This window comes from Gymnodraco acuticeps, unplaced genomic scaffold (assembly GCF_902827175.1).
Source record: "Gymnodraco acuticeps unplaced genomic scaffold, fGymAcu1.1, whole genome shotgun sequence".
In the NCBI taxonomy this organism is placed as follows: Eukaryota; Metazoa; Chordata; class Actinopteri; order Perciformes; family Bathydraconidae; genus Gymnodraco; species Gymnodraco acuticeps.
The window spans coordinates 1265737-1289547 of NW_022992149.1; the positions used below are offsets into that span (position 1 = coordinate 1265737).

A 23811-nucleotide genomic window follows, 5' to 3' on the forward strand; every position below is an offset into this window, starting at 1 on the left:
AACGCACTGAGCATTTCACAAGCATTAAGCACTGGTATTTTATATTTAGTCTTTCTCACATAGCCCCAGGAAAATACTGCACCTTTTTATTTATCCTGCAATGTTTAGCGTCGGAAAAATGGCCCGGAGTTTGGCTGTGTCGTGGGTAAACACATTGTTTCTTGTTTTTTGCATCTTGTGTTTGTGCCGAGAAAATCTGTTCTTTTGGCCGACTTATATTACACATGTTCCCTTAGTTGTTCATCTTGAATTGTGTCCAGAAGCATCAGCATGTTTACAAAAAAGAAATCCACACTCACTTTTGCTGAATAACACTTCTTTTCATGTCTATTTAATAAAATAGTTTTTGCCTCCATGAATAATACACATTTTTCACATTTCTTACGTCTTTTTTTTTTTTTTACTCCACCTCAGAATTCAGAATACACATTATATACGTTTTAAAGATATTTACATATGAACAACATGGGGACACCAAGGGTTCTTTAACTTTTTTAAATGTGGTTTTGTTGTTTCTTGTACAGCGTGAACCTGCAAGCATGTGGTCATTTACAATCAAAGATGCTGTTCATTTTAAACATGAATCTTAATGTCCTTATAGAAATGATACTATCCCACCTTTGAATGAACAGACCCTTGGTGCCCCCAAATCTACAATTGATTGTATAATAACAGTGTTTCTCTCCGTTTTCCACATAGTACTGTGTTGGTTTTCAGGCACACTTTATGTAACAGTTTTGTTGCTAAAAAAACAAACAAAAACGACCAGAAAAAAAATCATTCATGGTTTCCAGCTACAGTTAGTCGGTGTCTCATGGAAAGAGCGGATGGTGTACCGATTACAAAATGCACATGTACAAGCCTGCAGTGTGAACAATGAGACGATGGGGGGGAGGTTGGAATAGACATTTATAGACGGACATACAGACTCACAATCTCCTGGCAGAAAACAAATGACAGACTGCTGTCCTTGAAACTGCAGCTTCACATATCTGCAATGAGAAATGTAATGTCCCTCGGTTTGCCCGGGCAGAGCCTCTGAAATGCCTTTTTTCTTATTGTGTTCTTAAATGCAGCCCATTTCAAACGACACACAAAGGAATCTACTGCATGTTAATCTACACGGATCCTAAACGCTCCTCTTTAGTTGTAAATGACAGCTTTAAAAGTCATTTCCATGACAACTGTTTATGCTCAACCATTTTGCAGTGCAGAGCGACATATGCACCAGTCTGCTGGGGTGAACACATATTCCACCGTTTTCCTCATCTGTCTGTTTTGAATATATGAATTGCTTTTTGATTGGATTTTTATTATTTTTTGCTTTCCACAAGCAGACTAAATCACAACTCTTGGAGGAACAATTCCATTATCTTTTTCTTGATGCTTTGACCTTCACCCTCTACGCTCATACCTTGTTGACAGCTTGCAAATGAATGAGAAGAGCAGTAATGGAATCCCAAGTCAGAAGGAAATTAAATCACAACAATAAAACTCACATTGACATTTGAATCTATCTTTGCGATACTTGTTTCGGCCATTTTGTCTTCTTCCACACTTACTTAAACCAAAAACAGTGTATTTCCCAATCTATCTGTTAATTATGATCGGATTTTCCACCCGTTATTGAATAAATGTCCTAGCACTTGTAGCCCCAATACTCCCGCTAATTCACCCCTTCTGGCAGTTACAGGAATTGCTCGTTTTGGGCATTACATAACTTTACACCGCAAACAAAGCCGTGCTTAAATCAGCCTGAGCTGTTCACACTGTATAAAGCCAAAGGCCATGCTAAGTAAATCTAATCTGGAATAGTAATAAGGCATCGGTGGTGGCAGCCATGCCTCTGAGCCCTGGAACACTCACTCTGCTCTTTGCTACCCAGTAAAGGTATTCAATATATTTGCTGAATAATGATTTGGCATCTAAAGTAATTAAGAATAATGACGCTCTTTTATTCATTTGAAAATGTCTGGATCACTGACGCTGTGATTGATAAACTGTAGATGTCAGTTTTGTTTTATGAGTCTGCGGACCTCAATCCAGATAGATGAGGAATGTCTTTTCATATTAAGAGACACTAAATCACTGTAGCTTAATGATCAAATGCCCCTAGCCTTGTTGTTGCACCTTATATTGAAATGCACCCACGCTTCTTTCCTTTCTTTCCTCCAACAACCATGTGCTGCAGCCTTATGCTGCATACTTTTAAAATGAGTTTTAGTGCCTTTTAGGTAATGTACCTCTTTAGTCATTGGGCTGTATCCTATGTTCATGTCTGGCTCATTACAGAGTGCTGTGAGCTGCTATTAAGCAACCCATCCATCACCACCCTGGAATAGTGTCTAAAAGGTTAAAAGGAACGGATTTTCTGGAAATGGAAAAATATTCTGTTGATGAATGGCATGAGTTTACTGGAATTCACCTTTGAATTAATGACTATTATTTATCATTTCCTCAAAAAATGGTGTTTGGGGCTTTAATTGGGTGTTTTTCTTCAGACTTGACCACTTAAGGACCACTCTGGTCTGGAAAATATCAAGGCAATACATTAGCTTGTCTCTTATCGTATTGCCACATCGGGAGAGCTATTCTAACATATGGGGAACGGGTGGAACTGAAAATATATTACATTATGTTAGAGATTTGTATTTGACCAAGCCTTATGGTCTTCACTGGGTGCAGATCAACACACTGTGGCTTTGAGATTGCCGATGAATGGTGTGATTGTGAATGCTCTCATGGACAATGTGCATGTGAATGCTGCCTAAAAAGCATTTAGACAAATGCAGATGCCCTCCTTTTGTCTGCTGGTTCTGGAGCGGGCTCAGCATGCAGGCTGCGGCAGCGCCAAGCACCCAGCTGGATGATCTATCACAGAATACTCCTTGATTAAAGGAAATTAAAGCAGGCTGCTTTTGGCTCACTAATTGCTTTAATAACAAGTTCAAGCAGTTAGTTAGCGGGAATATTTTCGAGAATATGGACCACTGAGAGAAAACAATAACGACAATTAAGCCAGCAGAGGCTGCCCAGACTTGTTGTTGTGATGCAGAGTTCTCATAGTTGCTCTCTACCAACTTTCCTTTCTTTCCATCTTCCCCTGGCTGTGCTGCTTCTATACAGAGACATGATTCAAAACCATAGTATGCACACAAATCAGTGTTCTGGGGTTTTACAGCAGTTTATAAAATGGACAGTAGCATCATCTAAGTGTTAGAGGTGAGTTCCTGCCATAGTGATACAAAGTCTTATGAAGACACAAACAGTAATGTGTGATGTGCATCTTGTAAACAAGCTCTTAGAGTGAAGTTGTGAAACACCTACGTATGCAGTGCTTTTACCGGTGTTGATCCTGTTATGACAAAAACAGAAAAAGCGCTGTTAAGTGTGCTTACGGTTTGTTTTGCCTGCTGTTGGAATAATACAACACCTGCGTGATTGTGACAGACACGTACAACAAGCAGATGGCATACATACAGAAATCCACATGAGCAATTCAACATTGCCAATGGTTAGGAAAAAGTTCAAAGAGCTTAGAAACTTTTTTGTGTGAGAGCAGCAAGTCAACATCTGAAAATATATATATAGGACGATTCAAACCGGAGGGTGGAAACGGCCTTGAGACAAGTTCCGTCTTCTTCTCGGTGGCAACATTTGTGTTTGTGTGAAGCTTGTGAGCGCATCTCTTCGATGCTATGCTGTCTCAGGTTGCTTAGGAATTGTGCTCCTGCCCTGTCAATCATACAAAATGGTGCAGTAGGCAGGGCCTTGCCTGAGCTTTTCCACCATCCCCGGTGGAGTCTCTCTATGACAACGTCTGGCCGTTGAGGCACTCCCTCCGCAGGCATTGAGCCGGCTTCCACCAATCTCCGTTGTGGCAGCGGCAGATGGTGCAGTCGTCCACCTTCACTTCAATTCCGGCTGGGATGATCGTCGTTCCAGCAAAGCAATTTGGACCTGCCGCATGGGAAGGGAGGAAAGGGGGGGGGAGAGAGAGACAAGAGTGAGAACGACAAGAAATGGATGTGGTTCTCCTGAGGGCTTCTCCTTTTCTGAGGTGTGGTGGAGTGATGCGGAGAGCTGCGGGGAGTTAAAGGAGTCAGAGCAGACGTACAGATCTTTTCACGGGCATGCACTGATGGGCTTGTTTTTGCAACACTAAAGCGCTTTTGTTAGTCTCCCCTTCTCCCTCAACATGGAGCGCTTTGCATCCTAATGCGCTGCAAGAGGAGAAGCCTGCCAGGAGCTGGCTTGGCAGTACAGAGAGGCTGGAGTACAGGGAGTGAGAGACGGAGCCAAAGAGGGAGAGAGAGAGAGCGCTGCTTTGAGAGGCAGGATGGTGTTAATCACTTCAGTCTGTATGAAAAGGCCACAGAACTCCTTAGCAATTCCTTACATGCTTTCTCCCCACACTACTTCTGTGCTGACTTCTAAAACAATAAAGAACTCAGATTAATTTTGACATCTGATTGATTTCATTTCAAACCTTTATTTACCCAGGTGTATCCCATTGAGATCATTGATCTCTTTTTCAAGGGAGACCTGCTGATCCCTAACACACTGTAGGATTTGCTTGTGCGGATCCTTTCTGTTGATATCTTTAATTCTAAAAGGTGTTTGACTATATACCACTGGAACACCTCATACCCATATCTGATCATTTCGGTCTATTGAGACAGATTTTGCCTGGGTACATTTTAAGATCTGTACTCGAGGAAGCCATAAACACTGTAGCATTTGTGGAAATGCATTTATTATTGGTAAATACCACATTAAATTATTAAATCTAAGTCGTCTCACTCCTTTACTTTTTGAGACAGCACGGCAGAGGGAGAATGTGCTATGCATTTTTCCTGGTTTTAATCATTTAGATGAAGCAATCAACAGCTCAATTGGTGTGACGGGGACTTTGGAATGCTCTCAGCATTCGGCACTAGAAAATCTGCTAGACCCCAGACTCCACGAGTCTTAAAAGTCATAAAAAAGTCATACGTCTCATAACTCTTGAAGACAAAGTAGCTTTCACGGCAAACTTTTATGGACATCTTTGTGAACTAGCTAATTTGATATAGTACAGGCAAATGAAATGGTGGCATTGTAAGTGTGTAACTGTATGGTACATCTGAAGAGCCGAGTTACACAGGGTACATTTGGGGACACGGCCAGATGTGTGCAAATCTGCACAATTACTCAACTTGAGCACAACATAGGATCGTTTCATGGAGGACATTATGACATGTCCCATGTATAACTATCGAAATTTATAATGGTTGTATTCCATTCATCTGCTTTGATTTCAGGGTCCTGGTATTGTGTTAGCTCACTGTCACACCTTCACAGATAACTGAGCCATTGTCGATGTTATAGTAACTATGATTGTCAAACTATACACTGTAAAATAGGCCTATTACTGTTTTCTGTGGTGATAATGAGGCAACTCAAAGCACACATTCAGGTAATGTAAAGACCATGGTCTTCGATAAAAATTGAAAGTCACACGGACAAGTCAAATGGGTCAGATTGACTTCTTCAATATATAAGCAGCGGCATGACATTGAATGTACTAATTTCCTAAAACAGAGGGGAAATAATCCTTCAGATTCTTTAAAAATAAAAGTAGCAGTACCAAACTGTGAACATACTCCACTAAATGTGAAAGTACTTCAACATGTTAAGTAAAAATAGGTCAAACCTAGCTGCATGGCTGTTATTGTGTACTGTATGTTACTAGTTTCATTACTTAAAGGTGGGGTAGGTAAGAATGGAGAAACCAGCTCGAGTGCGCTAGAATTTGAAAGTACGCAACCGAAAAAAATCTGCCCCTTCCTTCAGACTTCCTTACAGAGCCCCTCCTCCAACACACACGCAAGCGCACATGACCAAGGAGGGCACGAGATAAGTTTGTGCACGAGATAAGTTTGTGCACGAGATGGAAGGCTGACAGGCAGGTAGGCCATCCAGTTATTTTAGCCGGGCCGGCTCAAATAATTGATCTTGCTTTTTACAGTGCCACGTCTTCCACAGATGACATTTTTTAATGTATTTATTGTCAAAGTATTTAATGTATTCATTTCATTTTGAAGTTAATTACCTACCCTACCTTTTAAATTGTTCAAGGTTCTTTATTTGTCATACGAACATAGCTATGAGTAGTTATGTCGATGCAAATCTTAGGTCACAGGCTTCTCCAACAGTGCAACACAATAATACAGAAAAACAGAAAAATATAGTACAAGTAAATATTAAAAAGTAAATACAAAAAGAAAAATAGTTTAAAAAAAGTTAAATAAGAGTCTATATGCAAGCTATTGGAATGATATATTAGATAAATAGATAAATAATTACTAAGTAGCAGATGAATGTTATGGATGTTGTTTCAACAGTTCAGGTGTTTAACAGTCTTATTGCCTGTGGGATGAAACTGTCTCTGAATCTGGTGGTTTTGGTCCGGATGCTGCGGTAACGCCCGCCAGACTGTATATGGTTGTTTAACTAAAGAGGTAGGAGAACTTTCCAAACTGACAAAGGAACACTTTATGCTTTATGTTGTCAAATTTAGCCTAACGTTAGTCAACTAGGGTTGGCCAGTAACTCGCAATGTTTCACAAGCTTTTGGTTCAGATGTTTGTCGGCCTAGTTTTAATCTTCTGCAGTGTTTATGAGCGAAAACAAGCTTCAGAGGGGCAAAAACATCCATGTGACACCTGCAAAAGGAGGTGTTGGCTACTTAGTACCCCCAACCTTTGCCTTAGCACAGATGAGTCCCTTTATCTATCCGGATCTGATAAAAGCTCTTTGATCTGAGCTTAGAGGAGACATTGTGAACGCTTGCCAAGTCTTAACTCTCATTGATCCACCTCTGGACAGCTGGCACAGGTTACAGGACAAACTCAGTGGAGGTTGATGAGGGAAGAGGGTCACTGGTTCTGGCTGCCAAGTGTGATTGTTTATAGCCGGATAGACTTGGAGCCACAAGGACAGAGTTTCCGCTACCTGTCACTGTCCGAAGGACACACTGTCACACTGTCACCCGTCCGAGCCTGTGATCGATTCATGGCAAATCAAATGTAGTGAAGTCAGAAAATGTTTGTCCTGTGTCAAACTGTCACTGCATATTACACTTTCCCTGACTGCAGCTTAAGGAGTGAATACGCATTAAGGCTCATTACAGTCGATTTGGCTCAAATATAATCATAGCTATTGCCTAGAGGTGGGAAATGATTCCATTCAAAACCACCTGCCAAAAACTTCTAATTCACAACAAAATTGCTGCGTGTCCATATAAATGTCAGTCTGAATGTGTTACCTCATTGCAGTCAGCTCTATGGCTCTGCTACTGCATGATACGTCTGTTAAAAATCCACAGTGACAGTTTCCAGAGAGATCTATACATGGTTTAATCCTATCTTAGTGACAGAACGCTGGCCAATTCACTACTTCTCATTATAAATATCTTCATGAGAATTATATAATTACATGTATCCCCTGATAAATTTATAATTACATGTATCCCCTGATAAATGTACAGTATAACTCCTGATAAATATTAGAGCTGAATCAGTCGGACTCAATGAACATGGTTCTGGGAGATAAGCCCTCCCCTGGCTGACTATTCCATTGTGCGGCTTTCTGCTTTCTGCTGCTGTTTTCAGGGTGAAACACCAAGAAGCAGATGAGCAAAAAAGCCACATCCTATTTATGGAAAGTTTCAACAAAAGGGCGGCAGGCGGCCAATGCAGAAGCATTGTTAGTCAAAAGACATCCGAATATCACGGCTGTAACCAGAACACATTTAGTTAAAAAGCGTTAAGATTCTGACCTGCTTTAAATTTAATTATGGTAAGTAATCTGGAAAAAAAGATCACTAATCAACCAAATGTGTCCTCATTTCAACCCAAGTATTAAAACACATTTTACTTTCCAAATCAATAACTAAATTATCAGTGTGTTTTTAACAACAATTACGTTTTAAACATTCAATAACATTTCAGACCTAAGCAAACAGGCCACCCTTCGACGATTCTGATTGGTTTTGACATTAAAAGAAGCCAAAAATGTTCTTTATCTTTCTCAAAGTGAGTGGGTTGAGCTGAACAGTGCTAATGCAGAGTATAGATATGATTTCAGAACTTCTTATATGCTGCAGTTTTTGTCTGCAGAAGCTACAGCCCCTTTAACCACAACGCTGTCTAATGTAATAAGTAACCAATCAGATCTCTGTATATTACGCTTCTTCAGCTCTGGAACTAGTGAGGCACATACCATTTTGTGATAATATCCCTAAATATATTATTTTGTGATTTCGACATGTGTCTCCAAAGGATTGTGTGAAGCTAAACACTTTCATACTTCACAAAAAAAATAAGGATGCAGACACTCACTATGACTCGCGCGTGCACGGTTGTGGCATGACCACCAAAACAGAAAGATATGGACACAAGATGTATGCAACTGTATTTAGTTTCCTATCCATTTGAACATGATTTAAGTGGGGGGGGGGACCTCACCTCCTCTAGAGGGGTCTGGGGGCATGCACCCCTGGGAAGACTTTTTTTTTTTAATATTAAAGTTAAAAGCATCAATCTGGTGAACTTTGAGAGCAACATTAGGAGATCTATGGATACATCTCTCAACACCCATATGAAACTGTAAGCAGATTTTCTTTTTATTTATGGATATTTTACAAATCGCTCCCCTTTCAAACTGTATTGTTGTTTATTAATAACAACTTTTTTGTACTGTCATATAGTATTTTATACCTGTTTTTCACCTATTCTCTGTGCCTTTACCTCACGGAGCTGAGGTTATCAGAGCCTTTCAGTCTTTCAGGAGAGAGCGCTCTAAAGCTCCAATGTTAATAAAAGCACACAGAAGCTGTGTACGTTTTTTGGGAGTTTGATTTATTTTAAATGAATACAAACACAAAATTAAAATCTATAATTGCACACTAAAACCATTATTTCAAAAAAAGAACAATTTCACATAAACCTGTTTTTTGCTGGGGCAGTTCAACTTGATTTTGGGGGGGGGTGTGTGACATAGTTTATGGGCGCTGTACGCAATATAGGCGTAGTTCTGTTAGTATAAGATAATAAGATGTACTTTGTTGATCCAAAATCGGGAAATTGTGTTTTTTTCTTTCTTTTTGTTTCTCCCTAATTTTCGGCGCCCCCTATGGGTTGATGCGCCCTTAGCATTCGCCTATACTGCCTATGCCGAGGGCCGGCCCTGATGTTAGCATTTAGCTGAAACCCGTGCTGTACTGTTAGCATTAGTCTTTTTTAATTAAAAAACACTTGTCACTGAAAATGAACACCTTTTAATAAACTTGTAATAGGTGATTGTGTTGGTCTGGGGTTGGACACCAACATCACTACACTCAAGTATGAACTGCTCGTGGTTTTCTCTAGGAGTCTTGTTGTTACCTTGTAAAGAAAATGTTTTGGCTTTTTGAAAGAGTTGTGCTTATTTCACATATGTATTTGAAACCAACTGCTTGTAGCAGGTAAAGAAAAGACACCTCTCTTCCACTGATTGCATGTCTAACCGGAGCACACAAGTGGATGTCTTCCTTTCACAGCCCTCTGTACCTTGGCAGGAAATGGGAGCTAAACAGCATTCTTCATTGTCCTCTCCCCAGCCCCTCAGCTTCCATAGGGATAACTGGCTGCCAGAGCCTGACCAGGCACCCTTTAGAGAGCCTGACCAGGCACCCTTTAGGGAGCCTGGAAACGGCAGGCCTACCCTGAAATGCCAAAGGTGTCACTGTGTCCTGTCAGCCTGGATTAGCTCTCTCCTAGCAGCTTCTGCAGCCTTGTTAGTGTGGGTGTTTGTGTGTGCTCGTGTGTTGAAAATAAAGGAAAGATGGCAAGGTGGATAAAGTGGAAATGAGAAAATAGTGTGAAAGAAAATCTGAGTGGTTGTGATGGAATAGCCATTTAGCTACCGCCTTAAACCAAATTCCTCCCATCACATTTATAGGTCAAGCGCTGCTTTAAAAAATAAGGGGGAAAAAAACATTTGTTTGTATGTTTTGCCTATTTTCAGCAGGGTTACTCATACTTTTGCCTCAACATAATGAGAAAATGAAATACAATAACAAGGCACATAATCATGGGAGAACATGTATTTGTTTATCAGTTTCAGAAACACTTTTTTGTGCTAGGTCTTGTAGCTCTTAAATGATCAAAAGCACACATATGAACTGTGTAAAAGGACACAATAGGAATCCATGATTAAACATTGCAACTTTGTGTTGTGCATTTAGTATTACCCACAGGCACTATGTGTTGTTGAGCATTCCAGCCAGGATCACATTGCAGGCAAACAGTTACTGTACTTCAGTCATAAAGCTCCATCTATCCCTCAGGATTGGTGCTGGCAAAGGGAAATGTCCCACTTCGCCTTGTAAATAGCCAATGAACCATTGGAATCCTATAATTCTAATTTAGCGATTGGCTGTGTGTGACAAGGGCGTCAGGGCACTGGGAGTTAAAAGGCTCTCAGAGGACCCATTAGACCTTCCTACTGTGCCTTTAATCAATGGGCTAATGTTTACTCTGCTTAGTGTGTCATTTATAATTAAAACTAGTACTACTCATTATTGTCCATCGGGCCCAAGGTAATCATTTTAATTCATAACACATCAATTACATCCTGATCGTCTAAAGGCACGACCGTCAAATGGTGATACCACAGATAAACTTGCCGTCATTGGTTTAATGAAAATGTAATGACTTCTGAGAAGTGTGTGTGGAATTCCAGAAGAGATGGGTATTTACCGTTTTTACAGATGGGGCAGCATTGCTCCGGCTCGTACACAGGGTTGACACACTCTGGGACGGCGCAGTCGGACACCACGCAGTGCACCTCATTATTTGGTTCGCAGCGGCACCATTCACAGGCCGACGGCTGTGGGCAGAAAGAGGTGAGGGGGGATTTGGGTTAGCTGAGTCAGAAGATCTTACCTTCATCATGTGCATGCGCTACATGGTTACCTGGTCAGATGAGCAGTCTGCTCCTCTGCTGTTATATCGCAATTAATAGGATCTAATGATATGAGTCTCATGAAGAAACAAGTTCATAAATTATTCACAACGCCCATTTATTAGGCCTCTTGCATCTTACAAACAAGCGTGTAGCAGACTTTAAATGTTATCCCCAACTAATAAGGGAGTCTGTAAAGTAGGGTTCATGATATTTAGTATTTTGCTGCATTCTTCTGTGGAATGCCTCAGGAAACTGCATATCATACCACCTCTGCAACATGTAAATCAGTGCTATGCAGCTCTCTGTGCTGCTCCCACTCACTTGACTATCTTTACAAAGTCTCTTGACCGGAAAATGAACTGTAATGCAATTACATGGAGTGGAAAAATACAAACTTTTTCCAACTCACGAAAGGTCAACTGCTCATCATATAAAATGTCTGTTCTGCTCATCATAGTAAACAGACTTTTTTTGGCACCTCTGCTCAGGATCTTCCAGCACTTTGTTCTGGGCTTAGAGGGCACAAATGTTTCATATCTAAGAACCATTTTGCAGTTTACATCCGATAAAATATTGTTTTTTGGACCAATGAGTGCAGGAACCAACAATTAGTACAGATGATTCATACTAAACTGGGTGAGTTATTTGTTTGAAGTCCCACATTTATGTAATTTGCTGCAGTCAATATTCTAATGCTTGGCATTTTGTTTTCAAAACCAGTGACTTTGTCAGCAAATGTTGACTATTGAATGACATTGAGATGACTACTATTATGCTTAGCTTTTGCGTGTTTAATATTCATATAATCAGAATAACCTTTAAAGCCATAGATGTTTTTGGAGTCTATGCTTATTATCTCTCTGGGAGTTAAATGATGCCATTGCCAAGTCTTGGTGCTAGTAAAACCAGTGAACGCTGCAGGAATTCAGTAGTACTAAACAAGAAATTGTTTTTGTTCAGGCTGCATGCCTGCCATTTTGTTTCACACAGTTTTATAATAAACCCACGGAGAGTAGGAAGGAAAATAAGAATAGGAAACAAATGCACAAACCCTTATTAGTGTGGCGTCTTAACCCAAAACTATTATTACTACTGTTTGTGGTGAATAAAATAACCAAGCATCAGAGCAGAGACTTACACATTAATGTTTTTCCTCCTGTCATTCCATTTTCCCTCATTGAGTTAGAAAACATATGCATGTCTGAACTGTAATGTTTACTTCCTGAAAGTCAGATGGAATAAAAAGTTTGGACAACTATCTCTCAGATATGATTATCAAAGCCTGTTCCAAGGCAATGAATAAGTGACAGAACAGTGACTGCATTTGTTTGTCTGCATTTGTTTGTCTGTAACTTGTTAGTGTGCTCCTGGTATAAAATGTATTGTGTATCTTCGCTTTAAAATATTCACACTTAGTGATGTTAATGAAGATAGATTTCATCTGCTCGTATATTGTGCCTGTTGCATATTTTAGAGCTGTTGCTCCCTGATGTAAAGCACGCCTTTCCTTTTCTCGTGAAGCTGCACTGAAATAATAAAAGCTTCTAAGACATCTATCACTTCACTCTCCTCTCATTAGAAATTCCTCTCATGTCTTACCAAGTGCGTTCATGTAAATAAACCATTTAAAAAATATTACCTTTCGAGTTAAGCACCCCTCCAGTTATCTTCCCCTCTTTCAGTTCCAGCGCTCATACAGAAATATACCAATTACATACACAGCAAGATGTTGTCTCATACATATGGAAGGTTTTGCCAGCCTGACAGACTTTAAGTGTGGGGGCTGGAAGGTAAGATCCAGGGTCAGCTCTGCAGAATGTACGGGGCGGTGTCTGTCATGTACAGTCTTGATTCAGGATGTCATGCTGCATAACAGCTTTCTGATTCTCCAACAGGAATATTTGACTTTGTCTTGGCACCCGTCATTTAATATATAAGGCTCACTCATGAGCTTCCATCGTAGAGAGAAGATGATTCACCTTAAACCGGGGCAGCATATCAAATCCATTACACCTTATTTTAAATTGACATTAATAATATCCTTATTGTTCAGGGCCTCCTTTACAATTACAGACCTTTACTAATATAGACATGCTAGGCTAATGTAGACAACAAGAGGGTGCTGTAGCAATCGTGCAATGGACCAAGCTGAAGACCCACTTAAGATAGGGTAGCTTCTTTTAAGCTTGCGATATGAGCTACTAGCAATTATGTTAAATATGGTTCTTGATAATAACAAGTAATGTTATGAATGGTTACAACAACAGAGAAAGAGCTGAGGGAGTAAGATAAGTGGCAAGTATTATTATAGAAAGATTGATTGATTTAATGGAAATGTTCACAGTATCACATATTTTCTCTTTTTATAACTTGAAAGTAGGCCAATAACTAACTAGACAAACAATATCTCAATCTACATTAAAAACATAGAATATTATATTTGTTCTAAGTATTGGGAATGAGGTCTCATCTCTTTAGGTTATATCAACAGCCCCTCACAATTCCTGCGCACATCCCATGTTAAAAGAAAGAAGCCACCTTCTAGAAACCCTAGGGCGGAGGATAAACTGTTGTACTTTTGTCCTTTATTACTTCTGATAAGATGAAGAAACTAGAACCAGAATGCAGCAGTCCTCGCAGCCAGAAACAGAAATGGGCTCATTCTCAAATGCTATAGAGCTCAGACAGTATAGAAAGCTGGGTCTATATGGGGAAGGCAGACATTAAGAAGCCTGGATATCACTGAAATAATATACAAAAGGCTTTGAATCAGATTAATGCTACTTTCTGTCTATTCACATTCTTGAATATGATCAATTTCAGGATGCTAGTGTCTATGTGAATGGAACTTTTAGGACACAAGCAGCTACAAAAGCAATCCGTGCATGTAATAGTTCTTATATTTAAAAAAAGCAACAGCCTAACAAGATTACTCCCCCTAAAATAGCATTTACTTAGCAGGATGGTCAATTACATGTTAGTCTGAAGTATCTAATTATTAGTAAAAGCCCAGCACAATCACGTACTCCCTCTAGGAGTGGGACAATTAGTTAAGTGCATGGTAAGGATCCAGCTTACACCAGTTTCGATTAATTTTTGATCAGCTGCCAAAACATAGGGCAAGGAAATTACACTAAAACATAACAATGGACACAATTAGACGCAGTTTCACTGGAGTCTGAATCTGGCACAAATACAGTTTTCCTTTCAAGGCATATTACTATCTTTAGAGGATAGCGAGGGAGATGATTATACATCATATAGTAGTCTTTCAAAATCTGCCAAACCTTTCATTTGTGTTTTTGTCTCGAATTGTGGCTGCTGGTAAAATTGTATGGATGAATTGGAATTAGACTCGACATGAGAGTTAACATATAATTCATGTGGTTCGAGGCGATGGAATCACTATTTCTTTAGCCAGAAACAACAAAACAGTGATTTGGATTAATTGTTTATGGCTCACATACATTTTGTATGTTGTCAGACTGATGAGAAATGGGCAGCTGGCTCTCTCGACTTGCATGCAATGTCGAGTGTCTTGATCTCAAGGTGCCACTTCCTCCATTTTGTATCACAGTGTTTGTTTTTTTAGTTGGTTAAACACAGTTCTTATTTCTTCGTTTTGATGTGGTCTATACTTTATACTGAATTATTTATCCAGAATAACCTATATACACACAATAGTTTAACCTTTAAGTTTAGGGGCAAAAGTACACAATGTACCACTTAATTTACTATACTGCAATTTTCTACATTCTCAGACATCTTGAAAACATTTATTCTAAAGATACTCTTTAGTGACAATCTTATATTGCGTTAATTACTCTAGTTTATTATTGTCTTAATACCAAAAAGTTAAAATATATAAAGCATATTGTGAATGAATGAATATTTCTGATTCATTTCTGGGACGTATACTGTGAGGAATTCAAAATGTAACTTAAATAGAAATACATAACAACAATAACACATTGGAATATATTCATGCTGCTTTTGCAACATCTGAATGCACAGGTATAGCTAATATTCACAACTGTATACCATTGGGTAGTTTTACCTACAAGGCATATTTTTCATTGAAGAGTATAACTAACAACTTAAATACTCAAGTAAAGTACATGTAAAGGTTGTACTGTACGGTATTAGAGTAAATTATAAAAACAGATTGAAGTACTTTGGTTGCATAATTGCATTTTCCATTGCATGTAAGGTAATTGTCGTTCTGCTTGTCAGTAGAGAACAGTTTGAACAATAATGAAAAAAGCAATAGTCAGTAGAGTTAACATTTTTCTCTATAAATATATTGTTTTGAACAAATATGTAAAACAAGAGCTCCTCAATTGTACATTCCTTCAATGTATTCAGCTGCACACAGTGCTTTCAGTGCATCCTTTTGTGTGAGGTCTAGCGTGAAGAGGATCAGTCATGCCTAAGCCCAGCCTCACAAAAGAAAACACCAACATCTTAGACGTGCTGCCAGATGTTTCGGTGAAGAAAAGTCTCCTGTTGTCCTTTTCTTATTCGCTGGGTTTTAGAGTGAAGCGGCTGAAATAGTTTTTATTCCCACTCTGAGACAAATGTAGACAGGGCCAGGTAGCAATGAGTAGTTAAATAACCTTCAATGGGGATTCTGCTAGGGTAAAATACCCAAAGACTAGACAACTGGGTCACATAAATTCAAGGGATGGGAGTGGGTTGTCACACTGCATGCTGCTGTTGTCAAGTCAAAACAATATTCCACCAGCAGTCAGAAAAAACAGACACAGAAGGAAGACTTGTTTATTGCTGGCAGTTTTGAAAAACACCCTTGATACCTAGGGAATAGTTACTGCTAAAAATAAAAATAAATATTAGGTGGCATAGTTTTTATGTTTTCCTTAATAATGTCTTCTAATTGGGTCCTTTGCTACCTCTGGCAAATTGGATAGGAAAAGCCAATTTGAGCAATCATTTATACAGCTTTTATGGCTGTGTTGTCTCATAGGTGTCTGCTGAAAAGCAGAGTCACACATTTCTGCGTTTGTGTGTTCATGCTTTTCAAATGCCTTGTTTTGATTGTTTGTGCACATTTCTATGATCACGCATTGAGTTTAGCAAAGGCTTGTTGTGTTGACAGAAGTCACGAGAAACAGACAAGTCGCAAAGACAAAGGCATTTTCACTTGCATCTATTGTCAGTGCAGAATGGTAAAATGTTGTGTTGATGTGAAAATGATAATGCCTCGATATTCAAGCCCCACAGGCGTTAACTACAGTATATTAGTAGCTGCCTCGTGGGGATCCTAGGACATATATTAACATTGCATTTTTTATCAGTTATATTTATTTCAAATGAATGAATTAACATGACTTGCCTCTAAATGAAGAATTATTCAAGATAGTCTGAAATGTTCTGTATGTGCCTCTGACACAGCAAATGTTGGAGCCCTCCCCCCTTTTCCCACACTGCATCCCTTCTCTAGGGGGATCGTAGGAAGCACGGACAGGATTGTTCACATCCCAGCCCTAGCCTGACGATCTGGGATCTGAACTCACCCTATAGCTCCTGGTTCTTGATTGAAGCTGCGCTGGAGCCATGCTGGACAGACTGGACCCCTCCTCATCTGATGGGGAACCCTGGAGGTGAAATACCTACTAAGGTTGAGTGGCACGACTCTCTCACAGGGCAACAAAACAAAAGAGTAGAAAATACACCCACTGGTGGTAAATCTACAAATATCTACATTATATCAACCATTTGATACAATGTACCAGTAAATACTTTGATGGTGGAGTACTGTATTTTAGGCTTATTATCAGGTTGCTGAGGCATGAGTTATACCAGCATTAGATTCAACAAATGACAGGCTGACATTGCACCACAGTCAGCTGATTTATGTTGAATGAATGCCCAAAACCACTTGCATGAGAATGACTGCATATTCAACTTACATTGGACTTAAAGACTGAGCTCTAGCATGATGACATTTTCAGCAAAATGTGTAAAAATGTGGCTGATGCCACGCTATGTATACCAAGTCATTCTTCATTAATTCTCCGAGCAACCCAGAGGCTTCAAACTGACTCCATGTCTCTGTTATCAATCTCACATTGCTGTGTCTTTGCGTTTCATCTCCATCATCTGCAACTGAATATAAATGCAAATGTCTGCACAATGTAGCACGAGCACTGCCAAGGAAATGCCAATGAGGGCCACACCAAAGGTTAACCTGTCTGCATCTCTAAACTGGGCTCTGAACACCAGATACTGACGGCCTTTGATTTACTTGAACACTGCATGGTCCGAAGCTTTCATGCACTCACTGCAGAGACCCAGCCCCTCACTCAGGATGTAGACCAAGACACCGGAGCTACTTGTGCAGTCTAAGATACGGACTCCCCCCCCTTATTTCTGTCATGGCACTTTCCCTGAGATGATCAATAAGAACAAATTAATGCATGTTTCTCCATCAAGTGTGAAGAGATGCCCTTCCCTCTCTGGGCTCTCCAGTCAAGGTTAGCATGAGGGTGAGCTGCACTATTGATGGACTTGATCTCACATCAAAGTGCGAGGCTTATGCACTCACAACTGCCCTCACAGAAATCTGTGGGCTTGCATCTAAATGCAGGACTTTGCTTGTATCTGTGTGATGTGCAAACCAATGAGTACAGATTAGGAACATGATCCTGCTCATCCCTTATTAACAGCAACACTGTGTCACTGTCATTGTGTTGTGCGAGTGCATAATGTATGTACACAAGTAGCAATAACATTAAATAGAGCACCCCATTACTAAGGCCGAGTACCCCATGCAGGTTTGAATCTGACCAATGGTCCTTTGCTCCATATTAGCCACCCTTTCAATTGTGTCAGCATTAGCATAATGGCCCCTACGGCAGAAAACACTATGCTTTATACTGAATTACCAGAATACTGACTCGTCACTCATTCATCTGAATTAAAAAGGTTGTATAAATAAAGGTTTTAAATTGAAAACTGATGGACAATTCCTTACCACAGTTTTTTCCTTCCAGTTTTGCCCTTAGCATTTCCACAGACATAATTATTAATAAAAATGCTTGTCTACATTGTATGTGGCTAACCTCACTGTGTAGCCCCCCTGCCTGCTTCAACTTGTTTCAGTGACATGACATGCTAATATTCACAGGTGCAACATGTTCTAACATCTCCCAGCAGAGGTGTCTTTGCTTTGCCTTGGAGTCATTATGTTAACTAACTGAAACAAACAAAGACCTGCCACAGATAACAAAACAGTCTGATGAAGCCTTGCATGGCAGTACACCTCTGAAAGGTTTCAATAATAACCCTTTGTGTAAATGTTTACTTGCTGCAAATGATGTTGAAATGCAGCTATTCCGAACAAGTGATTTCAGTTTGTCAACAGGTGGTATCGGCATTTGTCTTCAGCACAGACAGCCCAGCTTCATACTCCTCTGATAATAACAGCTTTTCAACCATGATTGTTATCTTCAGCGTATTTATGTTTTATGAATAATGGGTCAATAAATGTTTGTATCGTTCAAAAAAGGTTTGCTTGAGGTGGCAGACCTACAGAAAATGATCACAGATGCACAGCCTGTCCTTTCAACGCTACAAAATAACACCCTTCAGCTAATTTCAGTTTTACGGCTTGCAACTCAAATGTGTTGGTTAATTGATCACCTGATTATAGCAAAAAACTCGGCTAAATAAACTGCATACTTCTTGTGCAAGAACGTAAAGCACAGGCAGACACAGAAAGCAGCAAGCTAGTAAACGTAGTTGAACAGTTAAAGAGCCAGATATTCTCAAGAGATGGTGGAGACCAAAACCAAAGCTAAAATAAAGTGAATAATGGACTTACATTCTTCAGCTGGCTTAATGAGCAACTGTTTGCTAACACCTTTAAAAGATAAACTTTCAAATGTAATAATAGTTCAATGTTGAATTTACAGCTTGTTCTGCTGCCTCCAAGTTCACTTGTAGTTGTATACTTATTTGGCTAATAATGTAGGTTATTCAGTAGTCCTTTTCTTTCAAAGCTAATTTTATAGCATTTTAGTGCTAAAAGCTGTGATGCTTTCAGTTGTGTGGTTACAAACACTGCTGAATTCCCAGCTAATCTTCCTCTGACAATGCTCGTTAATGTTGAAGATGCTTTTGCAAGCTTATTTTCAAGTATTCATTTAGTTCTGGAGTGCTTATTATCTTTGAATTGTATGCACAAAATAGACTGAAAAGTGCTGTTCTTCACTGAAATATAAACATAAATCATGTGTGCAACTGGATAATCCATTAGTCGCAGAGCTGTTGTTGGTTTGTGTGTCTCCCATTTTCTTGTAATGGAAAAAACTGTTGGCTGTTTTTGTGGATAAATCTTAGGTAACAAATAGGCAAAAGTTTCGAAAAATCCAATCCATTTGGCCATGTCCTCATGCTACTCTACATGCTACATGCTACATGTTGGGTTAACTAGATCTAGCTTTTCTTTCTCTAACATTAGGTCATAATATGTAATTTTTGGAACCAGAAAGGGATAAATGCAGGTGATAAAGTGTCTTCAAGCTTACTTTAGACCTGAATACTCTTGATCAAATCAGTACATCCAAAATATTATAAAGTTGTCCATTGGAATTGTAGCATTTGGCTGACCAACTATATTTGACACATACCAACCAGTTAATAATATATTTTCACGGACATGCGCATATGCCTTGATTAACTATAGCTATACCATTGTTTAGGCTGCATTATGTCATATTATATTTCCATCACTTACAGCGCCAATCCACTTGTGAGGAATATGAATGAGGAGGTTTCCTCATGGGCAACAGTTTAAACACAGACTTAAGTTGTCAAGCTAATGTTGCTATTTCTATTTCAGGTAGCACTGTCAAGCTCTAAAACAACAGCTGAGACACTGGTCTGGTGGGTAGAAGCAGTCACAGGAGACATGGAGGAACTGAATCGGCCTGCAATGACTCAGTATATCAAAGCATTCAAATACTCTAAGAGCATGTCGGTTTAGTAATGCCGGGTGCATTTTCACTAAATGGCACATGGATGACATCACTCTGAAAGGCAGCCATCTTTGTGCCCTTATTGGCCAATAAACACATTTTCATGATACTTTTACAGTCTGCCAAGCGGTGATATATTCTCACACAAAGAGGAAGCCTCACTAACCCAGACCCTTATAACCTCCCACCAATGTTGAGCTGTTCCTAGTAAATGTTAAATATCATCAGACCTATACCATTGTGTGGGTGCACTGCACGTAATATTCATCCTCTACAGTGGCTTCATCATGACATTAGATTTAATTTTGTGTTTCAATTGATTGGTAGCTGTCATTTTACATGAACATGCAAGTCTATGTAAATGTTTGTATATGACATTTACAGACTGCCATGTAAGATGTGTGCTTCAGTGGCATACAGACGTTGAACAAGACATCCTGAAACAAACTGGCAAGATGGAACCAACTCATGAGCATCAGTTGGGAACTCTTATAGAAGTTTAGATGTGACCTCATAGCATATCAACTACTGTGAATATTCTGGAAGACATATATCAAATGGAAGGCCAATAATTAGATTGCAAATTGTATTTTTTTTTTTTTTGTACACATGAATGTTCCCTCTTATATGAGAGAGAAACATAATATAATTGAAACGTTTGATGGCAACCAACCAGCTAGAAATCACCTTTCATATTACAAGATCTCTGTTGAATTCTAGAAATCAGATCTTACCTTGAATTCTTGAAGTATTTTATACGTTTTCCCCCGGTACTCGCAAAAGTTTTTAACCTCCTTGCATTCGGGGCAGCATCCATTGTGCTCCACTTTTGTGCACTTGGGGTGCAGTTTTGGGCACTCGGGCTGGTCGCACACAGGCCCGTCCTCCGTGCACTGGCACGGACAGTTCGAGTGTCCCGGGTAAAAGCGCTCCCCGAGTTTGTAGACAAAACCACTGTCATCCACGCACCCTTTACCCCGGTAGTCATCGAATACAATGTTTTCAGTGGCCGTCCGCTCCGCCTCGTCCGCGGTGTAATCCTCGGGGTTTCCCACCGAGGCCGGGGACACGGCGCTCAGGGCCAGCAGGAACAGGAAGGCGGTCAAGAGGAGAGGGCCCATCCTTCGCCGCGGCATCGATGTCCACATTCAACAAGATGTTGTGGATGTCATCGCTACGCTCCCCGTATCCTCATTACTCTCGTCAGCATCATCATCACTTGAGGCTGCAGTGGGGACAAATAAGAGATGATAGCCTATGATGGACGATGACTCCACGGCTGTTGTTTTGGCACATCCTCATTAGCACCTCACATCCTGTGCATTTGTACGCTAACAGCCATTATAGAGATCATCATACAAGTTATTATTGTATCTCCTGACCCCCCCATGCAGGTCACTCAACAGGCTAATGTCATTATTCCCGAAGGAAAACAAATCTTTGTTGACAAACGAAGCGTGTAGTGCTCTATATGTGCGCTCGTGACGGGATGTGGGGGGTGTGCAGATTCAAATTATCTTCATGCAAAATTGCAGCAGTGGGGACGTTTAACTTCAGAGAAAAATGTTTAAATCATTCACTATCTGAGGTGGGTGGAGTGGGTCCTCGCAGTATTCTTCTCATATATAATACAACACAACCTACCTTTGTTTAATTCAAACTCTATGAGAGCGATTAGAGACAACAAGTAGCTGGTTTATTTTTATTTGAAGCCAACGATTATAGACATTAGTCTAAAGACTGCTCAGACTCTGAACTAACCTGTTCTTAAATTTAGCAATGTAACATGCTAATGTCCTGAATCATGCGCAATGATTTAATCCCAAATGCATCACTCACTGTGAAAGGGAAAACCACAGCATCAATAAACACAGTAAAGCAAGAATAACAGCAGAAAATACATATTTTCCCTCGGCTTGAAGTCAATTTGTTTCTAATTGCTGCATGTCTTGACAGATCAATCGAAATGCCAGTGACAACAGGGATATGTAGTGCAGGATAGGGCAAACTCACCGCGTTAAAATAGCTTGATATCCACTTAGTGTGTGAAGCGAGCGCCCAACACAGAGGGCTACAGCAGATTAAAGACAGTCCCCTATAGCCTATTGGAAACTTCACTTTATCCACAGGGTAAATTCAACAGACTCCAAATACTATAATCCTCCCTTCTGTTCGTGATGATGGATTTAAAAGCAATTAAACACCAGCCTTTTGGAGATATGATTCTCCTTTTCCAGTGAAAAGAAAGCGATATCCACGTAAAAGTAGGTCTGCTTCATGATAATCCTCCCCGGACTCACCTTTTGGAGACAAACAGTTCACGTCCAGAGGCATGCGGCACAGACAGAGAGACAGAGACAGAGAAAAGAGCAGCTAGAGAAATCCTCTAGCGTTCCCCGAGAATCCGGAGTCTTTTCAATATTTCCCCACACGCAGGTGAATGTTAGAGAGCTGCAGTCAGTCTTGTTGCGTGCGTGTATACATCCAGCGGTTTCATGGCAAATACAAATCCAGAAGGGTAGAAGTAAGACACATTAAACCAAATGTCATTGTTTGTTTTTCGATTTTTCGGCAGAGGTCGCATTAACCGTCAGCAGGCGAGACTGAGGCGGGAGCGCTCCGACTTTCAGCACGGTGGAGAGCGACTGTCTCCTGCGTCCTGCGCTGAGCTGAGCTGAGCTGAGCTGAGCTGAGCTGAGCAGAGCAGAGCAGAGCAGAGCAGAGCAGAGCAGAGCAGAGCAGAGCAGAGCAGAGCAGAGCAGAGCAGAGCAGAGCAGAGCAGAGCAGAGCAGAGCAGAGCAGAGCAGAGCCAGCAGCAGAGCAGAGCAGAGCAGCAGAGCAGAGCAGAGCAGAGCAGAGCAGAGCAGAGCAGAGCAGAGCAGAGCAGAGCAGAGCAGAGCAGAGCAGAGCAGAGCAGAGCAGAGCAGAGCAGAGCAGAGCAGAGCAGAGCAGAGCAGAGCAGAGCAGAGCAGAGCAGAGCAGAGCAGAGCAGAGCAGAGCAGGAGCAGAGCAGAGCAGAGCAGAGCAGAGCAGAGCAGAGCAGAGCAGAGCAGAGCAGAGCAGAGCAGAGCAGAGCAGAGCAGAGCAGAGCAGAGCAGAGCAGAGCAGAGCAGAGCAGAGCAGAGCAGAGCAGAGCAGACCTGTGTGTGTGTGTGTGTGTGTGCGTGCGTGCGCATGTGCGAGTGTCTATTCACACATGACCTGCAGCATGTTTCCCTGACTCACTCATTATGTGCAGCACAGTATACTGACACCCGCATTTGTATTTTGCCGTGCAACGCAAAGACTTGTCAAGCTCCTACAACAAGAGAAAAAAGACAGTAAGGCTTTGCACAACAGCATCGGCTTTGCTTTACAGATGGTAGCCCATAGGGGCCACTGCATGACTACATTCAGTCTGAGAACAGATGACTGAGTGAGACCCAAAAGACCACCACTTAATTAGCTCTTCCCATGAGTAACCACACACATCTTATAACCTCAACCTTATGGCCTGTCATGTTCACATATGTGTTCACAGACTTTATTTTTAAGGAATAAAACCTTGTATTTAGAGCTCTTTTAATCAAAACGCATGCAGTACCCAAGGCAACTCAGTCGAAAACTCATTTCTAGAGAGTATTGCAAATGATACAGTAACATCTGCTGTCTATTGACCTATCATGGAAGGTCAAATCTAACTCAAACAGCCCAATTAAAAGAATATATTCATGAATAAAGGCATGAATCCTCAGTTTTAACTGCAGTATTTTATACCTGCTTTAGAAATGATTGATATAGCTACATGTACACAGATATATATTCAGAACCTCTTTGCAGT

General features: G+C 40.4%; 1 protein-coding gene across 3 annotated transcripts; it reads right to left on the bottom strand.

Annotated features, from left to right (window-relative positions):
- Positions 1-385: 385 nt before the first annotated feature.
- vwc2l (von Willebrand factor C domain containing 2 like) lies at positions 386-22657 on the bottom strand. 3 transcript variants are annotated; one of them, XM_034204014.1, is made up of 5 exons: positions 22292-22657; positions 20726-21216; positions 16527-16607; positions 10785-10914; positions 386-3960 (listed from the first exon to the last, which is right to left on the bottom strand). In XM_034204014.1, the coding sequence occupies exons 2-5, from the start codon at positions 21137-21139 to the stop codon at positions 3809-3811; spliced, it is 777 nt and encodes a 258-aa protein (XP_034059905.1). In that variant the 5' UTR covers positions 21140-21216; positions 22292-22657; the 3' UTR covers positions 386-3808. The 3 variants fall into 3 exon arrangements, with proteins under 3 accessions (XP_034059905.1, XP_034059904.1, XP_034059906.1); XM_034204013.1 differs by having other exon boundaries at positions 22005-22657; XM_034204015.1 differs by lacking the exon at positions 16527-16607 and having other exon boundaries at positions 22005-22657.
- Positions 22658-23811: the final 1154 nt, after the last annotated feature.